Source organism: Phoca vitulina, unplaced genomic scaffold, assembly GCF_004348235.1.
Source record: "Phoca vitulina isolate PV1807 unplaced genomic scaffold, GSC_HSeal_1.0 scaffold67, whole genome shotgun sequence".
Lineage (NCBI taxonomy): Eukaryota > Metazoa > Chordata > Mammalia > Carnivora > Phocidae > Phoca > Phoca vitulina.
In genome coordinates this window covers 13,525,501-13,552,923 of record NW_022589770.1, presented here as the reverse complement: position 1 = coordinate 13,552,923, position 27,423 = coordinate 13,525,501, and the positions used below count along the sequence as shown (strand labels likewise).

The 27,423-nt window shown below is 36.8% G+C and overlaps 1 protein-coding gene across 11 annotated transcripts in view; it reads left to right on the top strand.

Annotated features, from left to right (window-relative positions):
* KDM4C (lysine demethylase 4C) overlaps positions 1–27,423 on the top strand; it is a 478,025-nt gene that overhangs the window by 347,157 nt on the left and 103,445 nt on the right. For all 11 annotated transcript variants that reach the window (XM_032392299.1, XM_032392301.1, XM_032392300.1 and 8 more), the window contains 2 exons: positions 794–849; positions 3,080–3,188. In XM_032392299.1, coding sequence (XP_032248190.1) covers positions 794–849; positions 3,080–3,188 — 165 coding nt within the window. The remainder of the gene's footprint in view (positions 1–793; positions 850–3,079; positions 3,189–27,423) is intronic.

Sequence of the window (27,423 nt, the reverse complement as noted above, 5' to 3'; positions counted from 1 at the left end):
TGAAAATAAAAATTACTTAGATATTTAATTTAAAAATTCTAGGTCAGCAAAAGGCATTGCATTGCTCTCTGGTCCTGTTTTCTCATGGACTTTTCATAGGATGTAGTGAGAAGTAATAAAGTCTGTATTTGTGGTAAAGGGAGTCAGTCATCTTGGAGTGAAACAGTCTGTGCCAATCTAAGACATATAAAAGTGCCCAAAATATAAACTTATGTGGGGAGAAGAAAGGAAAACATTTCATGGTGCTTTTTTTCTGGGTGTGGATAGCCTGGGTTTATCAGTACAGTTTTTCCAACACCATTTGCCCATCCACAGAAAGACCCAAATGATATTTTTATGAAGAGTATCTTTCAAAAAGAGCTTCCTGCTAATCCTTATTGCAGAATGAAGCCTGCCAATACTCTATTTTGTAGCTATCCTGTATACATGAATGGATTCCCAGAGCACAAGAGAACTAATCATATATGTATTCTCTGTTCTAGAATTCTAGTAAATACTCTCCAGGCTACCAAGTGCTCTGTGTCACAACTTTCCCCTAGAGATGACAAGTGAACATGATACCAGGGTAATGATAATTCCCTCAGTATCTCAGGAACATTTTTGTGTGTACTCTCACTTTCCCCCACTCTTTTTCCTTTCCTTTTTTGAACTGCTCAGAGATAGGCCTTCATGAAGTTCTTGATGGTTTTAATTTTAAAATACAATATTAGAATTTATGAGAATATTTAGATAAATAGTAATGATGTCTGTTAAATGAGTCTGATAATTGTGTGGTATTTTTTTTTTCTCCTAGGAGTGCTGTCTCTGCAATTTGAGAGGGGGTGCTCTTAAGGAAACAAAGAACAATAAGTAAGTAATGTGTTAATTGTGTTCAATTTCATTGTTTCCTTCTGCTCTCTAGAGTGTTGAACCTCTGGGTGGATAGTTTGCTGTGTTACCTCTCATTATTGGACACATTGTTCCAAAGCTTTTGTTTTCCAGATCTGAGGTTGGGATTCTGGGCATGTCTTCAGAGACTATTACTGACAGCACGTTCACCTCTCCTGGTTGAAGGTGGTCTAAGCCTTGCTTCTGTCCATGTCTTTGATGACACCCATGAAGAATAACCCCTCTTTTACTAATGGCAGTTTTAAAGTGAAGGCAACCCATATCATCTAGGTGCCATTGGAATCCTAGTGTTTAATGTGATGAATCCTGTTAGTCTAATAAAAACAATGTGCCTGAAAACAGTGAAATCTGTTACCTTCAGATAAGTAAAATCAATCATAGTCATAACATTAAAACAAAACAATTTACTTTTAAAACCAGCAAATTAACAAGAGAGTATATGTACTAAAATAGAAACATAGGGAGAAAAACATTGATTTTCAGATTTAAAGGGGACAGTTGGAGAATATGAAGAGAATCTTGAAAGAGAGAAGTGAACATAAAAGAAAGAACATTAAAAAAAGAACATAATCTGGTTTTTAATACGTTGTTGAAATATATTTTTGCATGAATTTTATTTTCATGACCCAATTTTAGTATTTAAAATGAGGCCAAAGCATATTAAAGATCCCTTTGGAAATAGGAAAATGTAGAAATGATAGAAGCAGAGGTGGTAAGTTGGCATTTAAGGGCCAAATCCAGCCCCAAAATATGTTTTAGTTGACTGACATACCATTTTATAAATTTGATGCAAATTTTAAAAGTTGAGAGATTTTATGCAAAAATCCAGATTTTTATCTGTCCTTGAAAAATAATTGTGCATCTCTGTATAGCAATAACATGTTGGGATGAGGACCTAGCCTAAATGGGACAGATGACCCCCAGGTTACCATGATTTACCAGTATTTTTGCTTACCTCCTGCCTGGCCCTGTGGGCACTGGAGTTGGGACCCCTGGTATATAATGTAATGATCGAATTAACATAACTATGTGCATGTGCACATGTTTCAAATTGCTTACAAGGAAGAGCGAAGGCATTTATCATTCCTGTGTTGATAAAGCTTAGTCTAGTAGACTTATTTTTGCTTAACTTTGGGTCTTCCTCTTTCACAGTCTTAGTTAATGTGATTGGCACTTACACGAAAAAGTGTTGCTAGGTCTAGGATATCACATAGGTCATGCAGACTGTGAATTGCTTTAGGTGGTTCCTGAACAGACAGAAGTGGTAAGAACTTCTCTTCCTACCCTTGGGTTAGGACAGAAAGGAATAGTGTTTACTATAGGATTATAGTATTTATTAGATTTGAAAGAATGCCCTGATGGGGTTGACACTTGTCCTCTCTTCCTGTGGTCTTTAAAGGCAGGATGGAGTCTTATGTTGTTTGAGTAACGTACTCTTTGACTTAAAAATAGGTTGATGGATATGATAATTCCTTCAAGATGTCTTTAAGCCTTAAGCGTCTTAATATTTACTTGGGGCGTGACATTTATGAGAAACTAAATAGTGTTAACGGGGGATGTCATTTTTCTGGGGTAATTCAGAATTCGAAAGGAGATACTCGGCATTAAGTAGGAAATGAGAGAGCCAGCTAAATTTTATTCCTCCTTATCTCTGGGTTCTTTTGGTTATAGTAGGATTGCAATGAGAAACAATTTAATTAAAGACTGAATCAGTGTTAATTCTTTTAGAAGACTTTACTATTTGTTCTAGTTTTCATGACACTTGTATTATGTAAAAAGATTATATGCTATACCCAATTCATACCTTTTATTAATTGAACTAATCTTTTGCCACATGTTAATTAGCTTAAGTATATTAAACACCTGTTATATTTCAGTACCAAATGAAATAGCAAACCTACATTTCGGTATTTTGCAGAGCCAGTGTAGAAAAATACCATATATTGATAGGATCGAGTCTTTGGTCTTCACCCCATTCTTCATGTTGCAGTGGTGGGCAGGGGTGGTACTGAATCTATCCAGGTATCACCCAAGAGGTTTGAAATTCAGAGTCTGTGATGGATTTAGGCTTTTGGCTTTCTTTCTTGTCTGTGTATTTACTCTCTGTGAGAATTGCTACCGCCTAGCTGAAGTATACAGTGTTTAAGTTTAGGGAACTTTTTTTTCATGTTTCGTGTCTCCTTTCCTGTAGGTGGGCCCATGTCATGTGTGCTGTTGCGGTCCCAGAAGTTCGATTCACTAATGTCCCAGAAAGGACACAGATAGATGTAGGCAGAATACCTTTACAGAGGTTAAAATTGGTGAGTGGCAAAGCTTCTTTTTTACCTCCTAAATCAGCATTAATTTCAAGTTCTGAATATTTCTTTTAATGTCACATTCTCAAGATAATTTTTCTCTTAGCTTCATTTCATTATTCTACCCTTTTTTTCCTTTAGCCTAAATTTACTTATTTGTACATATTCTCTTCCTATTTTATTTTAAGTATGATATAACCTTCCTCAGTTCTGCTTGAAATTAGGCAAAGGGATACTACTTTTTCTGGGTTAGTGTGAATTTTCAAACCTTAGGCTGTCTGGTGTGGTTTGTTAGTAATATACCTGAACTATCTATCTCTATTTAGATTGTTTAGTTTTTCTCTCTTGCCTCTCTTTGGTTGGTCTTCACTTAGCAAATTCACCTAACCTGATTTCATTATCTCTTCACTAAGAGATTTGTAGAGAAATAGAAAAATTTTTATTATTACCAAGGGATTTTTTTCATTTATGAATAGATACAAGTCATTTAATTTGCCAAACTCTTTGGCTGATTATCTTCTGACTGGTTTAGAAACTTTCATAAAAATCTTCCTACTCGTTCTCCTTGTTAAGAATATTTTTCATTCCAAGGATAGCCTTTCATTCCTCAACACTGGAGTTCTGTTAAAGTGTGAGCCAAGAAAGCATTACTTTAGGCCCTTAAATTTCATATTTAATGATAATTTTCTCTAACATTACATTGCATGATTTTAAAATACTGTAGTATGTCTTACATGTGGACTTAATTCCCTAGAATTTCTTCAGTACTTCTTATTTTTAACTTGAGGTCTTTCCACTATAGAATATTTTGAGCACTGTAGCTATAACTTCCTACCCAACTATTAACTTGTTACCAGTCTCTTCCCCATCAGGGAGCTGGGCATATTGTCTCTAGACCTCTGTCACAGGCACTTAGAATCTAGTCTTTCATTCTCAGAGAAGGGAAAGTATGCACTGTTTTTTTCCGTTATAGCTGCATCAAGAATTTCATATTGCTAGAAAATATGTGGTCCTTTATGGACCTGATGATTGTCATTGGCAGGTGTGGGTGGTAGCACCAGGATGCTCAGGATGCGAAGTTTTGTGAATGAAATGGGTCATTTAAATGGCCCTTCAAAGCTCACAGTGATTCAGAAGAGTGTAAAAAGTTCTTCAGCTCCAGGATTTCCATAGGAAAGTTTGAAATCTTGTATCTTGGTCACCAGTTAAAAAAAAACCACACACATTCCAATGAGAAACAAAAAACATTTGCCAGAATTAGGACTATGAGGTAGGGTATTTTAAAAATGTTGAGTTCATCACATGTTGAAGAATTTAATGGTTAGCATGACAAATATTAACAAATGTCTTACATTTTAATTTTTCTCCAATTTACAAGTAGTATGTATTTGCAAAGATTCCAACACTGCATTTAACAATCATCTTTGGTTCTCTATCCTGGAAGATGACTTCTGTTAACCAGTTTAATGCTCTTGACACTTTCCTTTAAGGAACTATATCCTGGCTAATCTAGTACATGAATGCTGATTTATTGTTACTCACACCAGTCCCAAAGGGGTTATAAGGGAACAGCAGGGAAGGACAACATGGGATCATTTCCATGCCATTCAGAAAGTTATATTTAGAAATTTGACGTCTAAAGTGGCCAAGCTTACTGTTTTCTTCTCATTGCTATGCCTCACCTTGATTGTGTATATCACATACTCTTTACAGAATGTTTTACATCCTGAAACAATTGATAACTTGAAAAGCGTATGTTTTGACTGAATTTAAGATCATCTAAAGTCTACTTCTAATGGCAGTGTAGAGCTGTTTATTGACTTATTTGGGTGAAATTAGCAGGCTATAGATCAGATTTTTTTCTGTTTTTGATAGTTTTATATGCATAGAGAGTTTCTTGGTATTTATCAAGTGGTACTTATCAAAATGCTCACAGTGGTTAAGTGGGGAAATACAAGGAGAAACTACATTTTGGGGAAAAAAATCACTAAAAAATTCTGTTACAGTTTGAAAGTGGGCAACAACCAAAAGTCTAGATGACTTTTTTATCAAGAATTGTCAAGCAAGCACCATCACTGTGGTGAGTCTCCCATTGCATAGCATCTGTGCACCAGTCTTTCTCACTTAGTGATCAGACTCAGATGGGCTGGCTTTGAATAACAAAACTTACACATGATCACTTGTGTGTGGCATGGGATATACCCTTCCAGGGAATGGGATGCCCTGCCCTATATGTGCAGAGGGTATGCTTTCCTGACATTAGCAATCTTTTAAAGTTTAAGTAATCTGTTGGTACATGGCCGTTAGAAGTTAGTATCAGTTTATTTCACCAAACCATTATTAACCTTACCTTGCCAGGTACTTGGTGTACATTTTCAAATAAGACATTTGTTCCTGTCTTTTAGCATCTTACAGTCTAGATGGGCTTTCTCAACTTTGGCTCTATTGACCTTTTAGACAATTTTTTGTTCGGGTGACTGTCCTGTGCATTGTAGATTGGAGCATCCCAGACCAAACAGACAATGCTAGATACTTTTGGGAGGCAGTATCATTCCCATTTGAGAACCTACCCACTGGTCTATAGGGAAGACATACACATAAAGAGGAAATTTTAACTTCTGTCATTTTCAGACAGAATATCTTGGTTGAAAGAAGTAAGTTGGAGACTGAGAGAATAGAAATTCTTAATTGTTTTTAAAAACAATCCTAGAGAATTTTTTTTGGCAAATTGAATTTGTCAACCAAGTAATGAAATTTGGCAACATATATGTATATTTACTACTGTATAATTATTACATAATCTGATTATTTTAACACTACTTATTCTTACAAAAATTGAACAACTTTGAATAGTAATCAAGTGATGTGTATGTGTGTGTGCACACGTGGTAATTTTGAGTAAATATTTATGGAATAAAAGGCAGCAAATTGCTATTTATTATTTCTGCTTCTGACTTAAAATTATTGTGGCTGGAGGGTTGGATCACACAATACCAATGGCTTCTGCCTTTATATGGTTTCCTCTTTAAAAGTTGTGGTGGTAAGCTTATGCACAAATCTCTGTAAGCTGCTCCAAAGCAAGCACTGACCCTGGAACAGCAGCAAGGGGGACTCTGAGCCTCTCCCCAGTGCCCACTAGGTGGTGCTGCTGTACCACCTCCCTAACAAGTGCCTAATCGGAGTCCTGCCCACATTTGTAGAGGTGTGTGTGTGTGTGTGTGTGTGTGTGTGTGTGTGAGAGAGAGAGAGAGAGAGAGAGAGACAGAGAGATGGAGAGATGGCACCAGGAAAGGGAAAATGCTACTGGCTGTGCATTCAAAGTGCTGAATTCCAGAGGGCAGTTTTTTAGTTCAGTTTTCATTTAGCCATATGAAAAGAATAGCTTTCCCTTGGGGCAAGTTAGTGTTTTTCTGTATAAGTAAGAAGCAACACTAGTTAACACCCAGTAACTGCAAGAGGCTTAAAGAACAGCTGATGGCAAACATAAGTTTAAAATGTCTTCTGAAGTATGAAAGCTGTATATTTAAAAAAAAAATGATCATTATTATTAGTCTTTCTAGAACATGGAATACTGGAATTTATGCAGAAGTATTTGAATGTTTTGGTAATACTATTGTTAGTCTTTTATTTATTCATTGGTTCAACTTGCAGCTTTTGAAATACCTCTCTGTACAATTATTTGTGTAGGAAGATTTTTTTTTTTTTTTTTGCAGAGGATATAAGAAGATTTGTTTACTTTAGTAGATTTTCCCTCTTATTTATAATGACCATTTTTTAAAAAAGAGGCAGCAAATGGAAAACAACTTTTTCAATGCTCATCAGTGGATTATGTTGATACTAAAATGGTGTGTGTTTTTATGAAGAACCTTTATCTCATCCAGCTACCTTGTTTGGTAACATCACAGGTGTGGTCTCTGCTCATTAGATAATTAAATGGACAGCAATGATGACACTAGACTTCTTTTGAAGACAATGTATTTCATTTTATGTGGTTGATAATTTTAAATACCTTCTCCACTCTCCAGTGAACATCAGAGCATTGTTGCCTGGTAGGACAAAGGATGAGGAGGATGCTGAAGACATTCCTACCCCTACTTGATCGGTGTGCTCAGGGATAGCCAGGCTAGGGGTTTGTTTGAAGTCACAGGCCATCGATGGGTATGCCTGAAGACAAAAAAGAAAACAACTGACTCCACGTCATACAGATTTTAGAATTTACTCAGTCATTTCCTTATCTCAATTCCTTCCATTTGTTCCAATTGTTTTCTCTACTAATATAATTGGTTAGCCATGGTCATAATTAAATCTTTGGAAGAGGAGCAAAATTGGGCAAAGATGAGAATACAAGAAAAGGAAATAGAGATAAAACACATATGAAGTTAGAATGTCTTTTTTTTAACTTTTCACGATGGAAAAAATATAGGTAAAAATTACCGGGAAGAAGAGTTAAGGACAGAAATTTAGAGAGGACAAACAATATATTCTTTTTATAGTAGAATCACACAGAAGACAGCAGTATTATCTGCTGAAATAATCTTCAGTATCAGTGTTATCTTTTGGAAGCAGATCACCAAAAAATCTTCAAATTTGATTATAAAATTTAAGGGAAGAACATTTTAAGAACCTAACAAAAGGAGTAAAACAGCATGAAGTTCTGGTATTTGTTACATACTTACCATGAATGTCTATTACATATATCGATCACTTCTTGAAGGTTAAATTAATTAAATATCTGTGGAATTGATATAAATAAAACAGCAAGGCAGGTTTGGATTCTAAGAAATCTTGGGAAATCATAGCAGACCTTCGATGCAGCCATTAGTTTAAAATTTTCTTCCTATTTGGAGCGAAAGTTCTCAAATAGAAATGTTCTAAGAATATTTAAATATTAAATTGCATGTATCAAAGCAAATGATGTTTATCTTGATTGCTGTCATTGCATAAAAACCTTGGTTGTTTGTTGACCACACATTCATCCTTACAGTAGCATAGCACCGTGCCTTTGGTTTCTATGTGTGTGGACATTCCTAAGATTTTTACATTTGAAATCCTATTTTTGCAACCAAATAGAGGGAGAAATGCATTTTAGAATAGCTGAAGTTGCCCCCAGGCCTTTAATGACCTCCAATGTGTATTTGATGAGTGAACCAAGCACAGGCACAAGTGTTCTCTGAGTGAAGAACATTATTTTGAAAAAGAATTTACACTGCAATGATGACTGAGCTACAAGCCTTTCAGTATCTGGCTGAGACCAACTATTCTGCTTAGAAGCCTCTATACACTTTAAAATTTGTACCTGAAGGCAAATAATAGTGAACTTGAAAGCCAGAGATTATAGTTTTGAAAGGTACATCAATTCTGAAAATAGAGCGGTTTCACTGTGGTATTCCAGCTGAAAAGTTGAATCAAGGGGAACAAATACATCCAGGCTTCCTATTTCTTAGAATAAGGCACTTACTCTCTTGCTTACTGGCTCATGTTATCAGATGTATTGAATACTAAAAATAGAATTACGGAGAGATAGAGATGGGGTCTTCCTCACAGGTAAGATCGCCCTCAGCCCTGTTTGGTTAATGTTACAGCAATGTTAGAGATCAGCTTCGCTTCCTTCTAGAGGACTCACGGGTGTGTTTGACAGAGCCTCTGTTAATGCATTTTGGGAAATACAAAGACATAATTGATTATATTATATCACTTTAAAAGAAAAAAGTAGCGTTGTAAAGGCAATCAAAAAACGTCATTATGTTCCACATTAACACATGTACTGTTTTATTCACATGTTCAGTTATTTTTAAAGACAAAGAGGAATTATAAGAAAATACTAAACATTGACCATGATGAGTGACTTTATTATTTAAATGCTGTTGAGGAAAAATTTGCTCTTAATAAAGTGAACTACCGAAGGAGGAATAAGTTATACTACAAATGAAATAATTGTGTAGTGTGTAGGGTCCAATTATTTATAAAATTCAGTATGAAATTTATATCATTAAGACCGTTCTTCAGAATTTCAACATATATTGTGTCATCAACTTTGTAAGATTTTTAAATAAGTTTAGTGTAAAAAAAAATGTATATTAGTAGCTGTATAGTACTTAACTGTCAGAATGATTTGCTACAGGGACTAGATCCTATTGCAAGCTGTCAAATTTGTATATTGCTGTAATACCAAACCATAAAATCTTTTGAGTAAAATGGAAAATGTCAGATAGGCATGACTACAAATAATATACTTTCTGAAGGCTGTAGACATCTATAGGAGAATATGTGTAAATGCATGAAATGTTATCTTGTTACTATGGATTTTCTTTATCTGCTGAAAGAAAACTCTGAGGCAAAAGGAAATTGATTGGAATCTTTAAATTTTTAGTTTTGAACTCATTTTTCTTGGGGACTAATTTTTAAAACATTATTAGATAAGTAGGACTTCATATAATTCATGATTCAAGAATATTGTAAGAGAGTAATCTTATTTTTTAGCTTGCGTTGCTGAATGGTTCATTTTTTTCTGATCTTGTCTGTGTGAGTAGTGATTACTGACAGATCTTTTAATTGAATTAGTGAGCTGGGGTTGGGGTTCCAGAGATGGGATCACCCCCTTCACTCCAGCATTGACTGGGCCAATCCCGACAAACACATGCCAAACTGAGGCAGCTGCTAGATGGCTCTAAACAATCTATAGGGTTTTGCTTGGTCAGCAGTGAATGACAGAAGAGAGGTTATAGTTTTTGAAAGGTATAGTCATTATTGTAAAATAGTGGATTCATTATTATTTGTTGTTCTAGTATTTTAGTATTAATTAGGTTGTTTTTTCCCTCAAAAGGGCATTCTTAAAAATCCACAAAAATAAGTTATTTAATTTATGACTGTGGTATATTTTAGGCATGTTTTCTGAATTTGGTGATGCCCTTTTCTAACATGAGCTCATACATACAGGTATCAGCACAGTCTTAGCCAGCCACAGTTTGGACTTACTGATTTAAATATTAAAGGGTCTTAGCATTCATCTGCATTACTGTTTGGATCATGCAATTCTAAGTCTCTGTTACATTGAGATTAAGACTGTTTGAGTCCAGTGTCCTCCACTTAGGCAAGCTTGCCATGCAGATTAATCTCTCTTCACCTCATCTATAAACTGGGGTGGTTGTGAGGATGAAGTAAGAAAGTAAAGGGCCTGGAATACATTTGCCTTCAAAGTAGGTCATTGCTTATGGCTAATGATTCATAAATCTCCATGAGCTGCCTTTTGACCAATCAGGAACAGAGCAGATAAATATTTCTACTCCAGAGGGAGTAGGTTCCTAGTGCTCTCTCATATGTTTATTCATTCATTTGTTCAATAAATATTTATTTAGGATTTGCTATGTGGTTAGGTGATAGATTTTATTTCATTTCTGTTTTTATAGATATTACAGAGTAATGGAAGTTACTGAACATCAGGCAAGCAATTGCAAAGCAGTATGTAAGGATCTATTGTAGTAAAAATTTGGAATGCAGTGAAGGACCTTACTAGATTTGAGGTATTAGGGTTGGTAATATAGAGGTGGAGAAAAGCTTCCTAGAAGAAGCAATGCCTAATAATACTTAATCTGAGACCTGAAAGATGAGAAGAGCTAGCTGGAGGAGGGGTCAGTATGCTTAGTAACCTGGAAGTGGCAGGAAATTGTGAAGTCTAGGAAATGAAATTTTGGTAGGGCTGGAGCATGAAGTATGAAGAGGGAAGGATGAGTCTTGAGGAGAAGAAGCCTCAGATGAGCTAGAACTGTGTGGTCCAGCGTGTAGCCACTGGCCACTTATGGCTGTTGAGTGCGTGGAATGTGGTTAGTGTTATTGAAGAACTGAATTTAAACAATTTTGGAGCTTTTCTTGTTCTCATTCACATCCACACGCCAGCCAGTCCAGCTGATCCTCCAGAATTTTAGGCCCAACCACAGATATTGAGCAACAGCATGCAAGGGCTGTGTATCTAGCCCCGAAATATGCCTCTGTTGCACAGCGCTCACAGCGGTTCTGCTTCTCTAAGTGAACCCTGACTTAGACACCTCCCAATTAATTTCCACTCCTCTTATGTAGCTTGAAGCAGGTGGGCTAAGGGCTAATGTTGGCAGGAACTGGATTTTCACTCTCCCCTTTTATTTTAAATTTTATTTAATTTTAAATAAGCTGAATTTAAAAACTGGAGGCAGCATAAACACATGAAACACAACTATAGTTTTGGTAGGTGCACATTTCAAACACCCTTGAAAATTTAGTATCATAATTGAGATGTGCTATAAGTGCAAATACACAGCAGATTTCAAAGACTTAGTATGAAAAAAAGAATGTGAAATATCTCATTAATTTTTATATTGGTTACATGTCAAAATGATAATGTTTTGGATTTCTTGAGTTAAATAAGATATATTCTTAAAATTAATTTCACCTGATTTTTCCTTCCTCCCTTCCTTCCTTCCTCCCTTCTCTCCTTCCTTCCTTCCTCCTTTTCCTTCCTTCTCTCTTTCCTTCCTTCGTTCCTCCCTTTCCTTCCTTCCTTCCTTCTTCCCTCCAGATTTTATTTATTCACTTGAGAGAGAGAGAGAGAGAGAGATAGCAAGCAAGCACGAGTAAGGGGGGAGAGGTAGAGGCAGAGAGAGAAGCAGACTCTCCACTTAGCAGGGAGCCTGACGTGGGCTCGATCCCAGGACCTGGAGATCATGATCTGAGCTGAAGGCAGATGCTTAACCATCTGAGCCACCCAGGGACCCCGATTCTTTTTTATTATAAAATATATGTAACATAAACTTTTCATTTAAATCATTTTTAGGTGTATAATTCTGTGGCATTAAATGTATTTACATCTCACACCCCTGTATCTTTAGAACTTTTTCATCTTTCTAAACTAAGCTTACTCATTGAACAATAATTTCCCATTCTTTCCTCTCTCATCTGTTTTTTTTTTTTTTTTTTTTTTTTTTTTAAAGATTTTATTTATTTATTTGAGACAGAGAGAGAGCACAAGAGGGGGGAGCGAGAGAGGGAGAAGCAGACTCCCTGCTGAGCAGGGAGCCCGATGCGGGACTCGATCCAGGGACTCCAGGATCATGACCTGAGCCGAAGGCAGTTGCTTAACCAACTGAGCCACCCAGGCGCCCCTCTCTCATCTGTTTTTTAATGTTGCTCCTAAAATATTAAAAATTGCATATGTGGCTTATATTATATTTCTAGTGGACAGTGCTATTCTAGAGGATTTTGTACTTTATTCTGAACACACCAGAGAGCCTTTAATGTGCGTTATGAAGTGAAATAGTATGATCATAGTCATATTTCAGAAGGGTGTTTTGCTTCTGGTGTGGAGAATGTATTCAAGAGAGCAGGCCTGGAGTTTCAGTAATCATGTGATAGATAATTTTGGCATGACTGGGGATGGAGAGAAGTAAACTGATCAGAGGTAGGGTAAGCTAGGTGTGGAGGAAGCTGGGGTTCTGGCTAAGTAGCTTGGGTAGTGGTCATGCTATGCATAGGGCTTATCATCACTGGAAGGAGCACAGAGTTTAGGGGAAAGTACATATTGCACATACTTAATCTGAGGTCCTTGTGGTTCATCTGGTGTGGCTCAGGAGAGAGATGTGCCAGAATCCTACTTCTTATGGGTATATAGCTATTTAACAGCTTGCTCCTAGATTGTTAGGGCTAGAGACATGTGACAGTGACTATTACTGGTCAGTAATTCAGGGGTAGTGAACAACTGTGCTTTGTCTGGATGCGCATTTGGTTTGTAATAATATGTATCTGGCACTCCAAACTCTTGTTTGAAGTGTAATAGTCAAGCAAGATGGTGTCAGCCCCAGAAGTTTCATTTATGTTCTGTCTTAGAGCAAAGAGAAGAAATACATTGAAAATGAAAACAAAACCTATAGAAATGAAATAGTCTGATTTGCAAAAAGATGAACAAGAAAGAGTGTAGTGTTCTCATGAAAGATAAATGTGTCCTGCAACCAGTAGAAACAGTCTGCTCGGGGATGTTGTTGCCAAGACGTGTGGCCACAATATGAAAAAGGATTTGCCGTAAAAATCATATGGAGTTGCTCAAACACATGAAAAGGTATTCATTTCAGGTTTGCTTTTTGTTATAATTTCAGTTTAATTTTAGTTTAAAATAATCTTTTCACTAATATTTTTGAGATAAAACTGCCTTTAGAATAAAATTTTAAATCGTGAATTTTTTCATTCAGAATATAAAATACATTCCATCTTTCTTTTTTTTTTTTTTTTTTTTTTTTTTTAAAGATTTTATTTATTTATTTGAGACAGAATGAGAGAGAGAGAGCACATGAGAGGGGGGAGGGTCAGAGGGAGAAGCAGGCTCCCTGCCGAGCAGGGAGCCCGATGCGGGACTCGATCCAGGGACTCCAGGATCATGACCTGAGCCGAAGGCAGTCGCTTAACCAACTGAGCCACCCAGGCGCCCTCCATCTTTCTTTATTTTTATTTTTTTTTAAGATTTTATTTATTTGACAGAGAGAGACACAGTGAAAGAAGGAACACAAGCAGGGGGAGTGGGAGAGGGAGAAGCAGGCTTCCCGCGGAGCAGAGAGCCCTACATGGGACTCGATCCCAGGACCCTGGGACCATGACCTGAGCCAAAGGCAGACGCTTAACGACTGAGCCACCCAGGCGCCCTTCCATCTTTCTTTAAGAACAAAATATTTTACTTTAGATAAATGAAAAAAGTAGTCAAATAAATTGACCACTTTTCCTTATAGGAATAGTGCTTAAGGTTAATTAACACTTAAACATTATTTTCCTAGAGCCATCTGTTGCTCCTAATTGATTTAAAAATTCATCGGTTTTAAAACACATTTTCTCTATAGACAAAGCAAAAAAATATTGTGAAATCTTTTCACTAAATAGCAGATATTTTTCGGTAAGAAGAATCGTGACACTCTGGCAAATGTATAATTTTAATAGACTAATGAGCTTTCTGACCAGAGCCAAGTGAGCCTCGTCTGATTTTTACAGTGATAAATTGACTATGTCAAAATTTGCAATCTAGTCTGCTGAAATATTTTACTATGAAAGTTTAATTCTCATTTTTTATTTATGAAAGCAGGGGTAGTGTCACACTAGCTTATAATATGCTGGCCATTTGGTATGATTTATTTCAATGAGTGTCACTTGTTGATGTGTTTAGTGATTGTTGACCTATATTTAATTCTAAAACTCTAAATGGCGTGAAATGTAATGTCAGCTGCTATAGTTAAAAAAACCAAAAAAAAAAAACAAATCATGACCCACAGATCTATTCAGTTATCTTTTCTTAGTTTTAATGATGTCACAGCTTTATATTTGACAGCTCTTGATTTGGGGGCAATGGAAGAATAACAGATTTCTTTACTGTTATGAGAATCTACTTAGAATAATTTCTACTACAAAGCATATCTTGAAATATAATAAAATTGTCTTTTATTAATAATTTGGGAATTCCAGCCTGTCATTTTCAAGGTTTTGAGGAAAATTGTGGAATAAAGAGTTTTTTTTTCATTCATTTATCAATCTTTTAGTCAATAAATATGTATGGAACTGATCATACATAACATTTGGTGCTCGATGACAGGGTGCATAAGATGGATAGAGTCATTACTCTTTTGGGGTTTACATTCTGGAAGGATTTAGATGTAGAACTTCCAAGGATGTGGTTTGTTCTTTGGGTCATTTTGAAAGGCAGAAGGGAAGGGCTAGAGTAGAGCATTCATCTAAGGCATTTCTTTCAAAGAGATTGAAATAGGCTCTTCTGTTTTCTAATGTCAGGGTGTTTATCTCGTGTAGATAATTTCTAACAAATAGATAAAAATATTAAAAATATACATCTTTCAGATATGAAATTAGTTTGAGATCACTTTAGAAATAATAAACATCTTTAAAAACATAATTTTAAAATAGTGGTTTATTAACAAAATTTGAAATTAGTCATAGCTCACAATACAATGCAATATGAATAATAAAACATTCATAATAATGAAAAAGTATTTATAATATGTACTGTTTCAAATACCACCATGTCTTGGAGTTGTTGTTTTTTAAAGAATTGAGGGATTTTGTTGTTCTTTTATATTGCACAGTAAAAGGCATGAACTCAGTACTGCTGTAGAAATTTGCTTTAAAATTTCTCTAGGAAGAGGCCGTTCAGAGAGAACTATCCTTTGGTATTACCCCTTTCTTATGTTTCTCAAAGCAATTCATAAATATTTTTCAAATAATAATTTTAGTTGGCAGGTCAGCTTAGAACTAAGAGGGGGATTAATGACCCAAATGTTTTTAGACACACACAAAAAATTTTTTAATACTTCTAACTCATAAGTACTGTTTCTCTAAGAATCCTTTTTTATAAGGTGAAAACGAAGAAGCCAACAACATGAAAATCACTCCTTTACCTGGCAGGCCCAGCAGTTAATATATGTGCATTTTCAGGCTTCTCAATTTGATGGGGGCAATCATCATTTAATTTCAAAATTCCATTTATCTTAGTGATAGCCTTAGAACTATTGAGTCTTCTTTTCCTGTCTGTGACAGCATTGCTGCATCTCTGCTCTTCGCCACACGCTGATTTGGGGGTCCCTGCCCCGTAGCTACAGCACACGACACCACGGCAGGGTACATTCTGCATAGATAAGGCATGACAGCCTTTTAACCTCAGCTTGCTGTGCATGCAGAGGGCGACGGCCCACCTGCACTGGGGAAAGCAAACAAGCAAGCATGATGTGTTCATCCTTAATCACATTCTGTTTCTCTCAGAGATGTTTCAAGAAAATGACAGCTCAGAGTTCAGGTTATCAGCCTGAGACACACAAGGTGCAGGGCATCTCCATAGCCGTTAAGGCTAAACTGTACCATTTAACTTTGATTTTTTTATTTAATGTTAGAATTTTAATATATAGATCATGTATGGCTCTTGGTCCTTACTTTAAGGACTTCTTGTTTTAGTTATAAAAGTAATGTATGTTTCTCATCGAAGATTAAAAAAAAAAAACCTAAGTGTATAAAATACACAAATGAAGGTCATCTTCAGCTCCGTGGCACTCCACAGAACTGATCATGTTTCCGATATTGAAGTAATGATTCTTGGCTTTTTTCTATGGAGAAAACAGCCTGGAAGGATGCAGCATTTTACCATCCTGTGTTATAATTAAGAGTGTATTTCAATAGCATACTATATATATGATAGTCATATATAGAGAGAGTCCCAAGTAGACTCCACATTGAGTGCAGAGCCCCATGCAGGGCTTGATCCCATGACCCTGAGATCATGACCTGAGCTGAAACCTAGAGTCGGCCGCCCAACTGACCGCATCACCCAAGTGCCCCGAAATTTCATTTCTTTTAGGTAAATTCCTAGGAATAGGATTGCTGGGCAGGATGGTGAATTGCATGTTTAACTTAATTTGCCAGACTGTTCTCCAGCATATATATGATAGTCAAACACATGCATGTAAACCTGTTTTATAAAAATGTAGTTGTTTTGGGGCACCTGGGTGGCTCAGTCATTAAGTGTCTGCCTTCGGCTCAGGTCATGATCCCACAATCCTGGGATCGAGCCCCGCATCGGGCTCCCTGCTCAGCGGGAAGCCTGCTTCTCCCTCTCCCTCTCCCCCTGCTTGTGTTCCCTCTCTCGCTGTCTCTCTCTGTCAAATAAATAAAATCTTAAAAAAAAAAGTAGTTGTTTTATAAAAATGCCAATCTTAAAGGTAGTTGTGTTTTTCCTTTCCTGTGGTCTTTGAACCTACCAGTATTCCTAACATTTCACATGCCTTTGCTTATCTCACCCATTTTGAAATTTTTCAGACTGCATTTTTGAAGGTTTTTTTTTTTTTTTTAAATAGAATTCAATTACCTGAATTGCTCTAAAGGTAGTGCTGACTGGTCCTCATGAGAATTGGAACACATTTTCTCATACATAAAACATTAAAAATGATTAAGTACCAGTAAAATTTGCACATGTTTAACTTTTTAAAAGAAACTTTTTATTTTTAAATAATTACAGATTCACAGGAAGTTGTAAAGATGGTATATTCTTCTGTGCCCTTCTTGCACTGTCCTTCTTTGCTTACATCTTATGTAATTATAGTACAGTATCAAAACCAGGAAATTGATATGTGTATATAGTCCTGTTTAGGTTTATCATGTTTATAGCTATAACTTTATTACAAGGAAATGTAGTTCTCTGGAAATGGTTAAAAGGAAGATCAGACAAAAATATTAGCAGTGTATTGTGGCTTATAGCATATGTGAAAGTAAAAATAACTCTTGACACTTGACATAAAACCCTATAAAAATTGTGCAAAAATTTGATCTTATACTTCACCAGAGGACAAATAATGGATAACACCTAAGAACATGACAAGATGCTTAATGTCCTTATCCATTAGGTAAAGCAAGTAAAACCACAATGCGATGCCACTACCTCTCTGTGAAATAGTTAAAATCAATATAACTCACAATACCAAGGGGTGATGGCAATGTGTAGCAACTAGCACAGTTTTACATTGCTGGTGTGAATGCAAAATGGTACAGCGATGCTGGAAAAAAGTCTGGCAAATTCAGCTAAACATGCAATTTACCATGCTGCCCAGCAATCCCACTTTTAGGAATTTACCTAAAAGAAATGAAATTTTCGGGCACATGGGTGGCTGACTCTAGGTTTTGGCTCAGGTCATGATCTCAGGATTGTGGGATCAAGCCCTGCATTGGGATCTGCGCTCAGCACAGTCTGCTTGGGACTCTCTCTCCCTCTCCCTCTGCCCCTCCCCCCTTCTTGTGCTCACGCACTTGCTCTCTCAAAAATAAATAAATCTAAAAAAAAAAGGAAATGAAATTTTATATTCACACATTTATAGTGGCTTTATTCATAATCATCAAAATCTGGAAACAGCCCAAAGGTTTTCAACTGGTGAATGAATTAACAAACCATGATATATCCATACAATGTAATACCACTCAGCACTAAAAAGAAACAAACTACTGATACTATCAACGTGGATGAATCTTAAATGCAGCATGCTAAGTGAAAGAAACCTGACTCAAAGGCTCCATACTGTATAATTCCATTTATATTACATTCTGGCAAAAAAAAAAAAAAAAAAATCCAAAGCAAAACAAAACAACCCCCCACCACCCACACAACTATAAGGACAAAAAAACAGATTAGTGCAAAGACTGTACAGGGGTGGAGTGATTGACTACGGAAGGACCCAAGGGAATTTTTTATACTGGTAGAACTGCTGCATACCTTAATTGTGGTGGGTGTTGCATGACTGAATTGTTGCCTAGAAATTTACAGAAGTGTACACATGAAGGGTAAATTTTACTACAGTTAATTACATTGTAATTTAAAAATTGTGTGTAAAACTTTGCAAGGCCCATGGTGGGTGTTGACACCATTGTGATTTCTGTCCAGCGTTCTGAATGTCAAAATGAAGAAATTCAATGAGCATGAGTAAATGGCGGGAGTAACTATGACTTTTTTAAGGTAGCCTGCCTTGTCATCTAATTAATGATGTGCATGAATGGATAAATTAGATTCCCACTGTCCCTACCTACTGTCCGGTGAAGCCACAGCCAAGAATAAAAATTACGTGTAAAACTTTATTTTTAATATTACTAGATTGAAGATACTGAAGATATAGCCTGGCTGGCTCAGTTGGAAGAGCATGCAACTCTTGATCTTGGGGTTGTAAGTTGTAAGTTCAAACCGTAAGGCATTAACCATGTAGGGTGTAGACATTACTTAAAAAAATAAAATCTTTGGGCGCCTGGGTGGCTCAGATGGTTAAGCGTCTGCCTTTGGCTCAGGTCGTGATCCCAGAGTCCTGGGATCGAGTCCTGCATTGGGCTCCCTGCTCCTTGGGAGCCTGCTTCTCCCTCTGCCTCTCTCTCTCTGTCTCTCATGAATAAATAAATAAAATCTTTAAAAAAAAATAAAATCTTTAAAAATATATATTACTAGATTGACAACAGAAATGACTAACAAAACTAACAACAACTCAGTAGCATAAGGAGAAGGAAAATGTGGCAAAGAAAAATAGGAGAGGAAATGAAAGAATGGAGAGGACAGCAGAAAGGGAAAGGTTTTGGGAAGTAAGAAGTAAAGTCCATGACTGCTCACGTCCCGCCCCAACTCAGTGTTTACTCTCCTTGACAACACTGGACTTTGTGGCTGGAACCTTCTGCTCAGAAGGCTTTTCACATTGATCTCCCTCCATTCAGAAAGTTCTCATCTCAGATAGTTATTTCCATAGCTAAAATCCTACTGCCAAAATCATTCATAAGAAAGGTATTAATCTTAGTTTCCACTGCTTCTTCAACATAATCATTATCTCATTGAGGAGTAAATGAAATATTTGTTATGTTGGCACGTTGGCTGGCAGTGAATAAGTTTCAGTAACTAGGCCATCATGAATTTGATGGTGTCGACTCTTATTTAATAGGTGAGAAATCAGAGGTTTAAAGTGGTTATGTTATATAGGTAGAAATCGAAGAGCTGTGCTTAACCTGACCTCCTGACCCAAGTCCCATCCTTTGTGCTACTAGGCTATATTTACCACTGAGATAGGTAGTTCCTTGATCTTTTCAAAGGCTTAAAACAAGCACTGATGTGCTGAAGTTAATTGTTTCCAGTATTTTTCATGAAAATGATCATCTCAGTTCAGGTATATGACCTGGTTTTTGTTTTATTTTGTTTTGTTTTCCATTTCAGAGGACATTAAATGTGCAGTACTATAAAATGATGTCTATGTTATTTAAGTCCTTGGGAGAAATAGGTTGCAAAAGAATTGGGAAAGTATTCTTAAATTAAGTTTAAAAATATTCTTACATAGTGCCATTAGCCTTGCAGGGCCCGTCAAACTCCAGTTCACTTTTGCCTGGTGTCAGATCTGTTGGAAAGCTTTGACAAACAGTTGGTATGTCAGAGACAGCTAAAAGCCTCAGAGAGGTGCATAGCACACGTAAATCTATCATCTAAATAAACTCCACTAGTGGCAGGTGTCTCAGAACTCTAACTCACAGTGATGTGGGCACATGGGTTTTGTTAACCAGAAACAGCATTTTAACATTGACAGCTTTTAAAAAGACAGTTCTACAGACAGGGATTTGCTATCTGAAAAACTGCAAACTAATCTTGCCCTCAAATGAAAAGATTGTACTGGAGCTCACTTTATAAAGAAGAGAGGGATGTCATTATTGGGTTTATTTCCTAACATCTGAATCTTTTATATATGTAAGCAATTTTTATATAAGCTGTTCTTGGAATTCAGCCAGAATGAAAACTTTGGTTATAGAAAGTTATGTACAATTAAGATTTGACCACTTTGTTTTTATGCTTGTGAAGCCTAAAATACATTACTTCCTTTATGTTGAAAGAAAATGCAGATACTTTTAAAGCACTAAATTGACTACAAACATTTCATCTATCCACCCTCTGCAATTTTTATTATTTGTGAGTAACCCTAAAAGGCCAGATCCTTGTAGTTAGTAGTTTTGCTGGGTCTTTTGTGGCTACTGTATAAGGCATTAACCAGTGACCCCAGCTTTGACATGTGGACATAACCTTGTTGCTTCTGTCCATCAGAATACATGTTTTACATGGAAAAGTATGTGTTCTATGGGTTTTCATGAATTTGGGGGTTTATGGAGGTCTTGGGACATCTGACAATATCTTCTACTGTATATAGTGAATAGATGATTTCCACCCTTGAAAATGAAGGTCTTCTTTCTTTGCATTTGTGAGGCAATGAACAGAATACCCTCTTTTCAAGCAAAAGAAGGGATATGAAATAATTTCTCCCCAAATGGACCCCAGAAGAAAGCACCCCAGTTGTGATGGTGACATGATAGGCAGTGAGGAGATTATCAGTGAAACAATTCTGCATTTGGGTATTTTGCCAGGGCCCCCCAAAACAGATCCCAAAGCTTACTACCTCTTTGCATGTAATAAATTAGTTGTAATTCTTTCTGTTTATGCTGAGTTTTAAATGCCTTTTTTTTTTTTTTTTGAATTAACAAACCCGTATCATCAGTTTGATCTTACTCATCAGGAATGACAAGCTAGCTGGTGGAGAAAAGAGAGACCCCTTCTCTTGGACACTTTATTTATTTATTTATTTATTTATATATTTTTTAAAGATTTTATTTATTTATTTGAGAGAGAGACACACAGCGAGAGAGGGAACACAAGCAGGGGGAGTGGGAGAGGGAGAAGCAGGCTTCCCGCTGAGCAGGGAGCCCGATGCGGGGCTCGATCCCAGGACCCTGGGACCATGACCTGAGCCGAAGGCAGACACTTAACGACTGAGCCACCCAGGCGTCCCGACTTTAGTTATTTTTAAAGATTTTTATTTAGGGGTTAAATTAGATCTTGGGTGCTATGATTTGTCTGGTTAGCATTCTTAAAACAAGTCAATCCTCACTTGTTCCCCCTCTCATGGAAAGAAACGGTAGCAGCATAGCTTGCGGGGGAAAAAACTGATAGCACATGTGTACCCTGCACTTGGTACTTTGCCCAGTGCCATCACACACATCACCCTGTGGTCCTTGACATTTCTGTATCCATTCATTATTTCTGTTCTTCCTTTACCAGCCAGGCCCTGTTGTAGGCATCCTACTGTAATGAAATAACAGTAAAAACAACAACAAATTCCGCCTCCCCCGCCAGAGTTTTTGCTTTCAGACCTTATGCTAGGCTTTATTCCAACCCATTTTTACTAGAAACAGATGATTTTAAGGAAATTGAGATATATGACAATTCTTTTATGATATACATGTAAGAAGTGGTTGAACTGGGATTAAATTCATCTGTATTGTTCTAAAGCTCTTGCTAAGTGCACTAATATTCACTAATGTGTAGCATATTCAAAAGCATGTGGGCTTTTGAAATTTATGATACATTGAATTTTTTAGGGTAGATTAGGAATCTAGACACTGGAAAACAAAAATAATACTGAAGCTCACTGTGGAAATGGCAGTTCAGTAGGAAGTGGAAAGTTGCATTGGCATGTGGCCCATCTTGTTACGATGCTGTTTCTCATCCTCGATGGGTGTAGCCAGCATCATCTCTAGGATGGGCACACAGCGGCCTGAGCTCTGCTTGAGTCAATCCGTGGATTTTTTTCTAAGATAGTATGTCACCTGTCATTTCTCCCTGGAATCTTAGGACTTTGTGCTCAGTTATTTAAGTTTTGTTTGTTGACCGACTGTGTGGATAAAGCTACTTCTTTTGACTTGTGTACTTTCCTATCCCAGAATCTCTCTTTCCTTTGGTAATTGAGTCCAACATATATGCTATTACAGCCCCAAAAATAATGATTGGAATCAAAATCTTTCCAAGGTACATGGAGTTAATGATTTTGGTACATCCTGGGGTCACGCATTTTAATAGGAATCTCAGAAGTAGAGCTGTTAATACTGCAGCGTATCACATGCCCAGAGGCTTGTTTCCTGGGGAGTGCACTTTGTATCTTAGCCTGAATCCTGCCTTCCTGTAGCACATCAAAGCAACTGAACATATTTTGAGTTTTGGTGAAACCATCACTCATTCGTCAAAGTTCTGTCTGGCAGATATATGTTTTTGTTTTGTTTATTTGAGTATAGTTGACACACAATGTTGTATTAGTTTCGGATGTACGGTATACTGACTCAACATCTCTACACATTCTGCTGTGCTCGCCCCAGGTGTAGCACCGTCTGTAACCACACAATGTTGTCACAGCATCACTGACTGTATCCCCTGTGCTGCGCCTTTTATTCCTGTCACTTACTCATTCCATAACTGGTAGCCTGTATCTCCCACTCCTGTTCACCCATTTTGCCCCCACTTGAGTAAAACATCAGTTTGTTCTCTGTATATATAGGTCTGATTCTGCTTTTTGTTTGTTTATTCATTTCTTTTGTTTTTTAGATTCCACATGTGCATGAAATCATACAGTGTTTGTCTTTCTCTGACTGATTTATTTCACTTAGCATAATACTCTCTAAGTCTTTCCATGTTATTGCAAATGGCAAATCTCATTCTTTTTTATGGCTGAGTAATATTCCATTGCATGTATGTACCACATCTTCTTTATCCATTCATCTACTGGTGGACACAGGTAAATAATGCTACAGTAAACATATGGGTGCATATATCTTTTCAAATTAGTGTTTTCATTTTCTTTGGGTAAATACCTACTAGTGGAATTTTGGGCCATATGGTATTTCTGTGTTTGGTTTTTTGAGGAAATTCCATACTGTTTTCCACAGTGGCTTTGCCAATTTACATTACCACCAACAGTGCATGAGAGTTCCTTTTTCTCCACATCCTTGCCAACACTTGTTATTTCTTGTCTTTTTGATTTTAGCCATTCTGACAGAGTGAATTGATATCTCTTTGTGGTTTTGATTTGCATTTCCCTGGTGATTAGTGATGTTGAGCATCTTCTCATGTGTTTGTTGGCCATCTGTATGTCTTTTTTGGAAAAATGTCTATTCAGGTCCTCTGCTAATTTTTTAATTGGATTGTTTGGTTTTTTTGGTGTTGAGTTGTATATGTTCTTTACATATTTTGGATATTAACCCCTTATCAGATATATCATCTGCAAAAATCTTCTCCCATTCTGTAGGTTGCCTCTTAGTTTTGTTGATGGTTTCCTTTGATGTGCAAAATGTTTTTATTTTGATGTAGTCCCAATAATTTAGTTTTGCTTTTGTTTCCCTTGCCTGAGGAAACATATCTAGAAAAAAGTTGCTATGGCCGTTGTCAAAGAGGTTACTACCTGTGTTCTCTTTTAGGACTTTTATGGTTTCAGGTCTCATATTTAGATCCTTCTTCAATTTTGAGTTTATTTTTGTGTATAAACTGCATTTTGATGAGAAAAAAAGTTTAAGAGACATTAGATGTGCAGAATGTTCCTAGTTGGTTTTTTTTTTCTTAAATGAACAGTGAAAAGACTAAATGCCATATTGTGGTTGCCTCTGGGTGGCAGGTTATATTGGGTGATTTTTTTTTTAAAGATTTTATTTTTTTGCCCACGTGCATGCAAGAAAGAGAGAGAGAGAGAGAGATAACAGGAGTGGGGCAGAGGGAGAGGCAGAGGGAGAGGGAGAAGCAGACTCCCCTCTGAGCGGTGAGCCTGATACGGGGCTCAATCCCAGGACCCCGGGATCATGACCTAAGCCAAAGGCAGACACTTAACCAGCTGAGCCACCCAGGTGCCCTGTATGTTGGGTGATTTTTTAAAAAATAATTTTAGATATACTTTCATGTAATTTGCAGTTTTTCTATAAGAAACTTTGTATTACTTATAAAATCAGAGGAAAAATGTAAAGTATAAAATTGGAGAAAATGTTATTTAAATACCTTGGCCTTTTATATGATTTTTTGTCTAATGACCTCAGTAGGAGGGATATGGGACAAACTGTAGTTGAGAGAGTGTCTACTGGTTTCTTCCCTTTGTTTTCAACACACTCTGAGTCTTTTTTTTTTTCCTTTCAATTCTGGACACATTTTTTTTCTTAGTAATGTGCACAATTCCATCTTCTTATTAATCGTTCCTTTCAACATGGAAGATTCCCTTTTGATGTCTTTGGTAGTAATTTTCAGGGAATCCTTGTTTTATTTGCTAGCTAAGACCAAGATCAGTATTTTTTATGATTTTCATTATCATCTGTCATTTAAAAAGTATGTAGCTTAATTAAATTGAATATAAATTACCTTCAGCGTTTTCTGGAGGTTCCATATCCCAAAAAATAACTTGAATTCAAAATGAAGTGAAATTTCTGTCTTTACTTACTGTGTTCTTAATATCTAGAAATTAGCCTATTCTTGTTTGTCAAACATAATTTACATGTGTGTTAGGAGTCCCCAAACTACCCCCTAAGTTGAATGATTCCCTGGGACTTGCTGTCACAAGACCCAGCACATAGTTGTGCTCACAGCTGTGAGTCCAGTGAAAAGACACAAAGCAAAGTCAGCCAAGCGGAAAGGTACTGGGGAGAAGGTCTGGAGGAACCAGGGCAAGCTTCCAGAGTCCTCTCCGCCATTCCTTACGGCCCTGGAACCACTTGTGATAATACCTGTGAAACGCTGCCAACCAGAGAAACTTGTTAGAGAATCGGTGCCCACAGTTTTTACTGGGGACTGATCATATACATAGACACCCTCTGCCTAGCATGTGCCAAAACTTCAGACTCCCAGAAGGGAAGCAGGCATTAACCATACTGTTTGTACAAACAGTACAGGCACAGTGAGTCATTCTTATGAGGGAATGGGCAGAGCTCGCCTGAAATTCAAGTTGTCAGACAACTGCCAGGGGCCAACCTTCTAAGCAGGATTTTCAATGAATAGCAGTCCCAGGCCTGCTGTGTGAGTTCCTTTCTACACAACATGCGATAAAAAGCTGGAAATACCCACTTACACCAAAAGCAAAATTGAATTTGCTAGAGTAAAGAATCGCCCCACTATGTGCATTAACCTCTATGAGAGTGACTTTGGACATCTTCCCCTTAGCTCATTTTTCACCTCTGTAAAGTGCACTGGTACTTGGCACTTTAGAATTCTGTGATCCTGGGGGTGCCTGGGTGGTTGAGTCAGTTAAGCATCTGCCTTCGACTCGGGTCATGATCCCAGGCCTGCTTGCGCTCTCGCTCTCTCGCTCCTTCCTCTTTTTCTCTCTCTGTCAAATAAATAAATAAATAAATAAATAAATATCAATCTTTAAAAAAAAAAAAGAATTCTGTGATCCTGTATGTTTTCTAATACTTTATACATTAAGGACTGAAACTGGAGTCCACGTGCCATAGGGTTATATGAAGACTGTCTTAGAGGTCCAATGCAGTGATAGTTCTGAGAGAATTAAGTACTTGTATGCACTCTCTCCGTATATTGATCTGTATAAGAATGAATGTTGGAAGGGGCTACTGATTCTCTTTTCCCCCTACTGTTTTTGCTTTATAGAATAATTGCATTACTTTCAAGGAGATAAACAAAGGGACATATCCTGAGTACAAGTCTTAAGAGAGCAAAACAAAGATTAGGTAATAAATACTGAAGTGAACAGCACATTATTTCACCCAGGCCTTAATTTATTGAGAAAGTTGTGACTGTATCTACTAGCTGCCCATTAAAACCCACGGTCTTCTCTTCCTTGGTCCACACTGAGTCCACATCATCCAGCCTCCCTTGCAGGTAGGAGCTCAGCCAAAGATACGGGAGCAAAAGTGATGGATATCACTCCCAGGTTTGGCTTCTAAATACCCCCACATGTTCTCCTCCTTACTGTTTTCTGGAATGGAGTTGGCCCAGACTAAGACCCCAGAACCCAAATGTTGAGATGGCAGCACTTTTGTCTCTGAATGACAGTGGAGGAATGCTGCCCCACTGAATTATTTGCCAGCCCAATACTGTTATGTGCGCCAGAAATGATTTTCTATTAGGTTTAAGCTATTATATAGTTGAGGCCTATATTTTACCCTATATACTCTTGATTATCTCTTAGAATTCAGAAATGAGATGCTTGATAAGGGAATACATATTAATATATTTATTTTATTTTAAAAATGAATTCAGATTATTCTGAGAGAAAATAAAACCATTTTGGCAGATTGGTTTGGTAATGAGGATTGCCTTTGTCTATTGGGTTATATATGTATATACATATATATCAGATACTTAACATAAATTGGGTTTAATCTGCAGTCTCAAAAGTTTGACAAAAATATATTTAAAGCACATATGTAATTATAACTTAGAATTCTATGCTGGAAAATAATATCCTTTAATTTTTTTTAATCCTCAAATAAAAAAATAAAATGTATAAGGCTTAACTTTAACATATGCAAGGAGAGGTGTAGCTTTCCAAAGGTTTTTTGGGGAATTGTAAGCAAAACATTCGAAGACTACTGCTGTATAAAGAGGACTGTTAACAAGTAGCTTAAATGAGTCTTTGTTGACTTGATTAATAATAGGCAGTTAGTTATTCACTTGTGTAAATGAGCTAAATGTCCAGGGCAAACCTAAAGCAAACGACAGACACTAATGCTATAGCTTGAACATCTTCTGCTGTTATAAGTCTTCCAAATTACCTTCTTAAAATATTTGTAGATCTCATCAGGCAGGTGAATGGAAAGGTTGAGTAAGTGATCTTCCTGTAAGAAAAGGGTATGTGTAGTGGGATTACTTCACTTAGTGCTGCCAGTAAACCTGAAATTTTATTGATCCTTCTCCTTTCCTGAATCT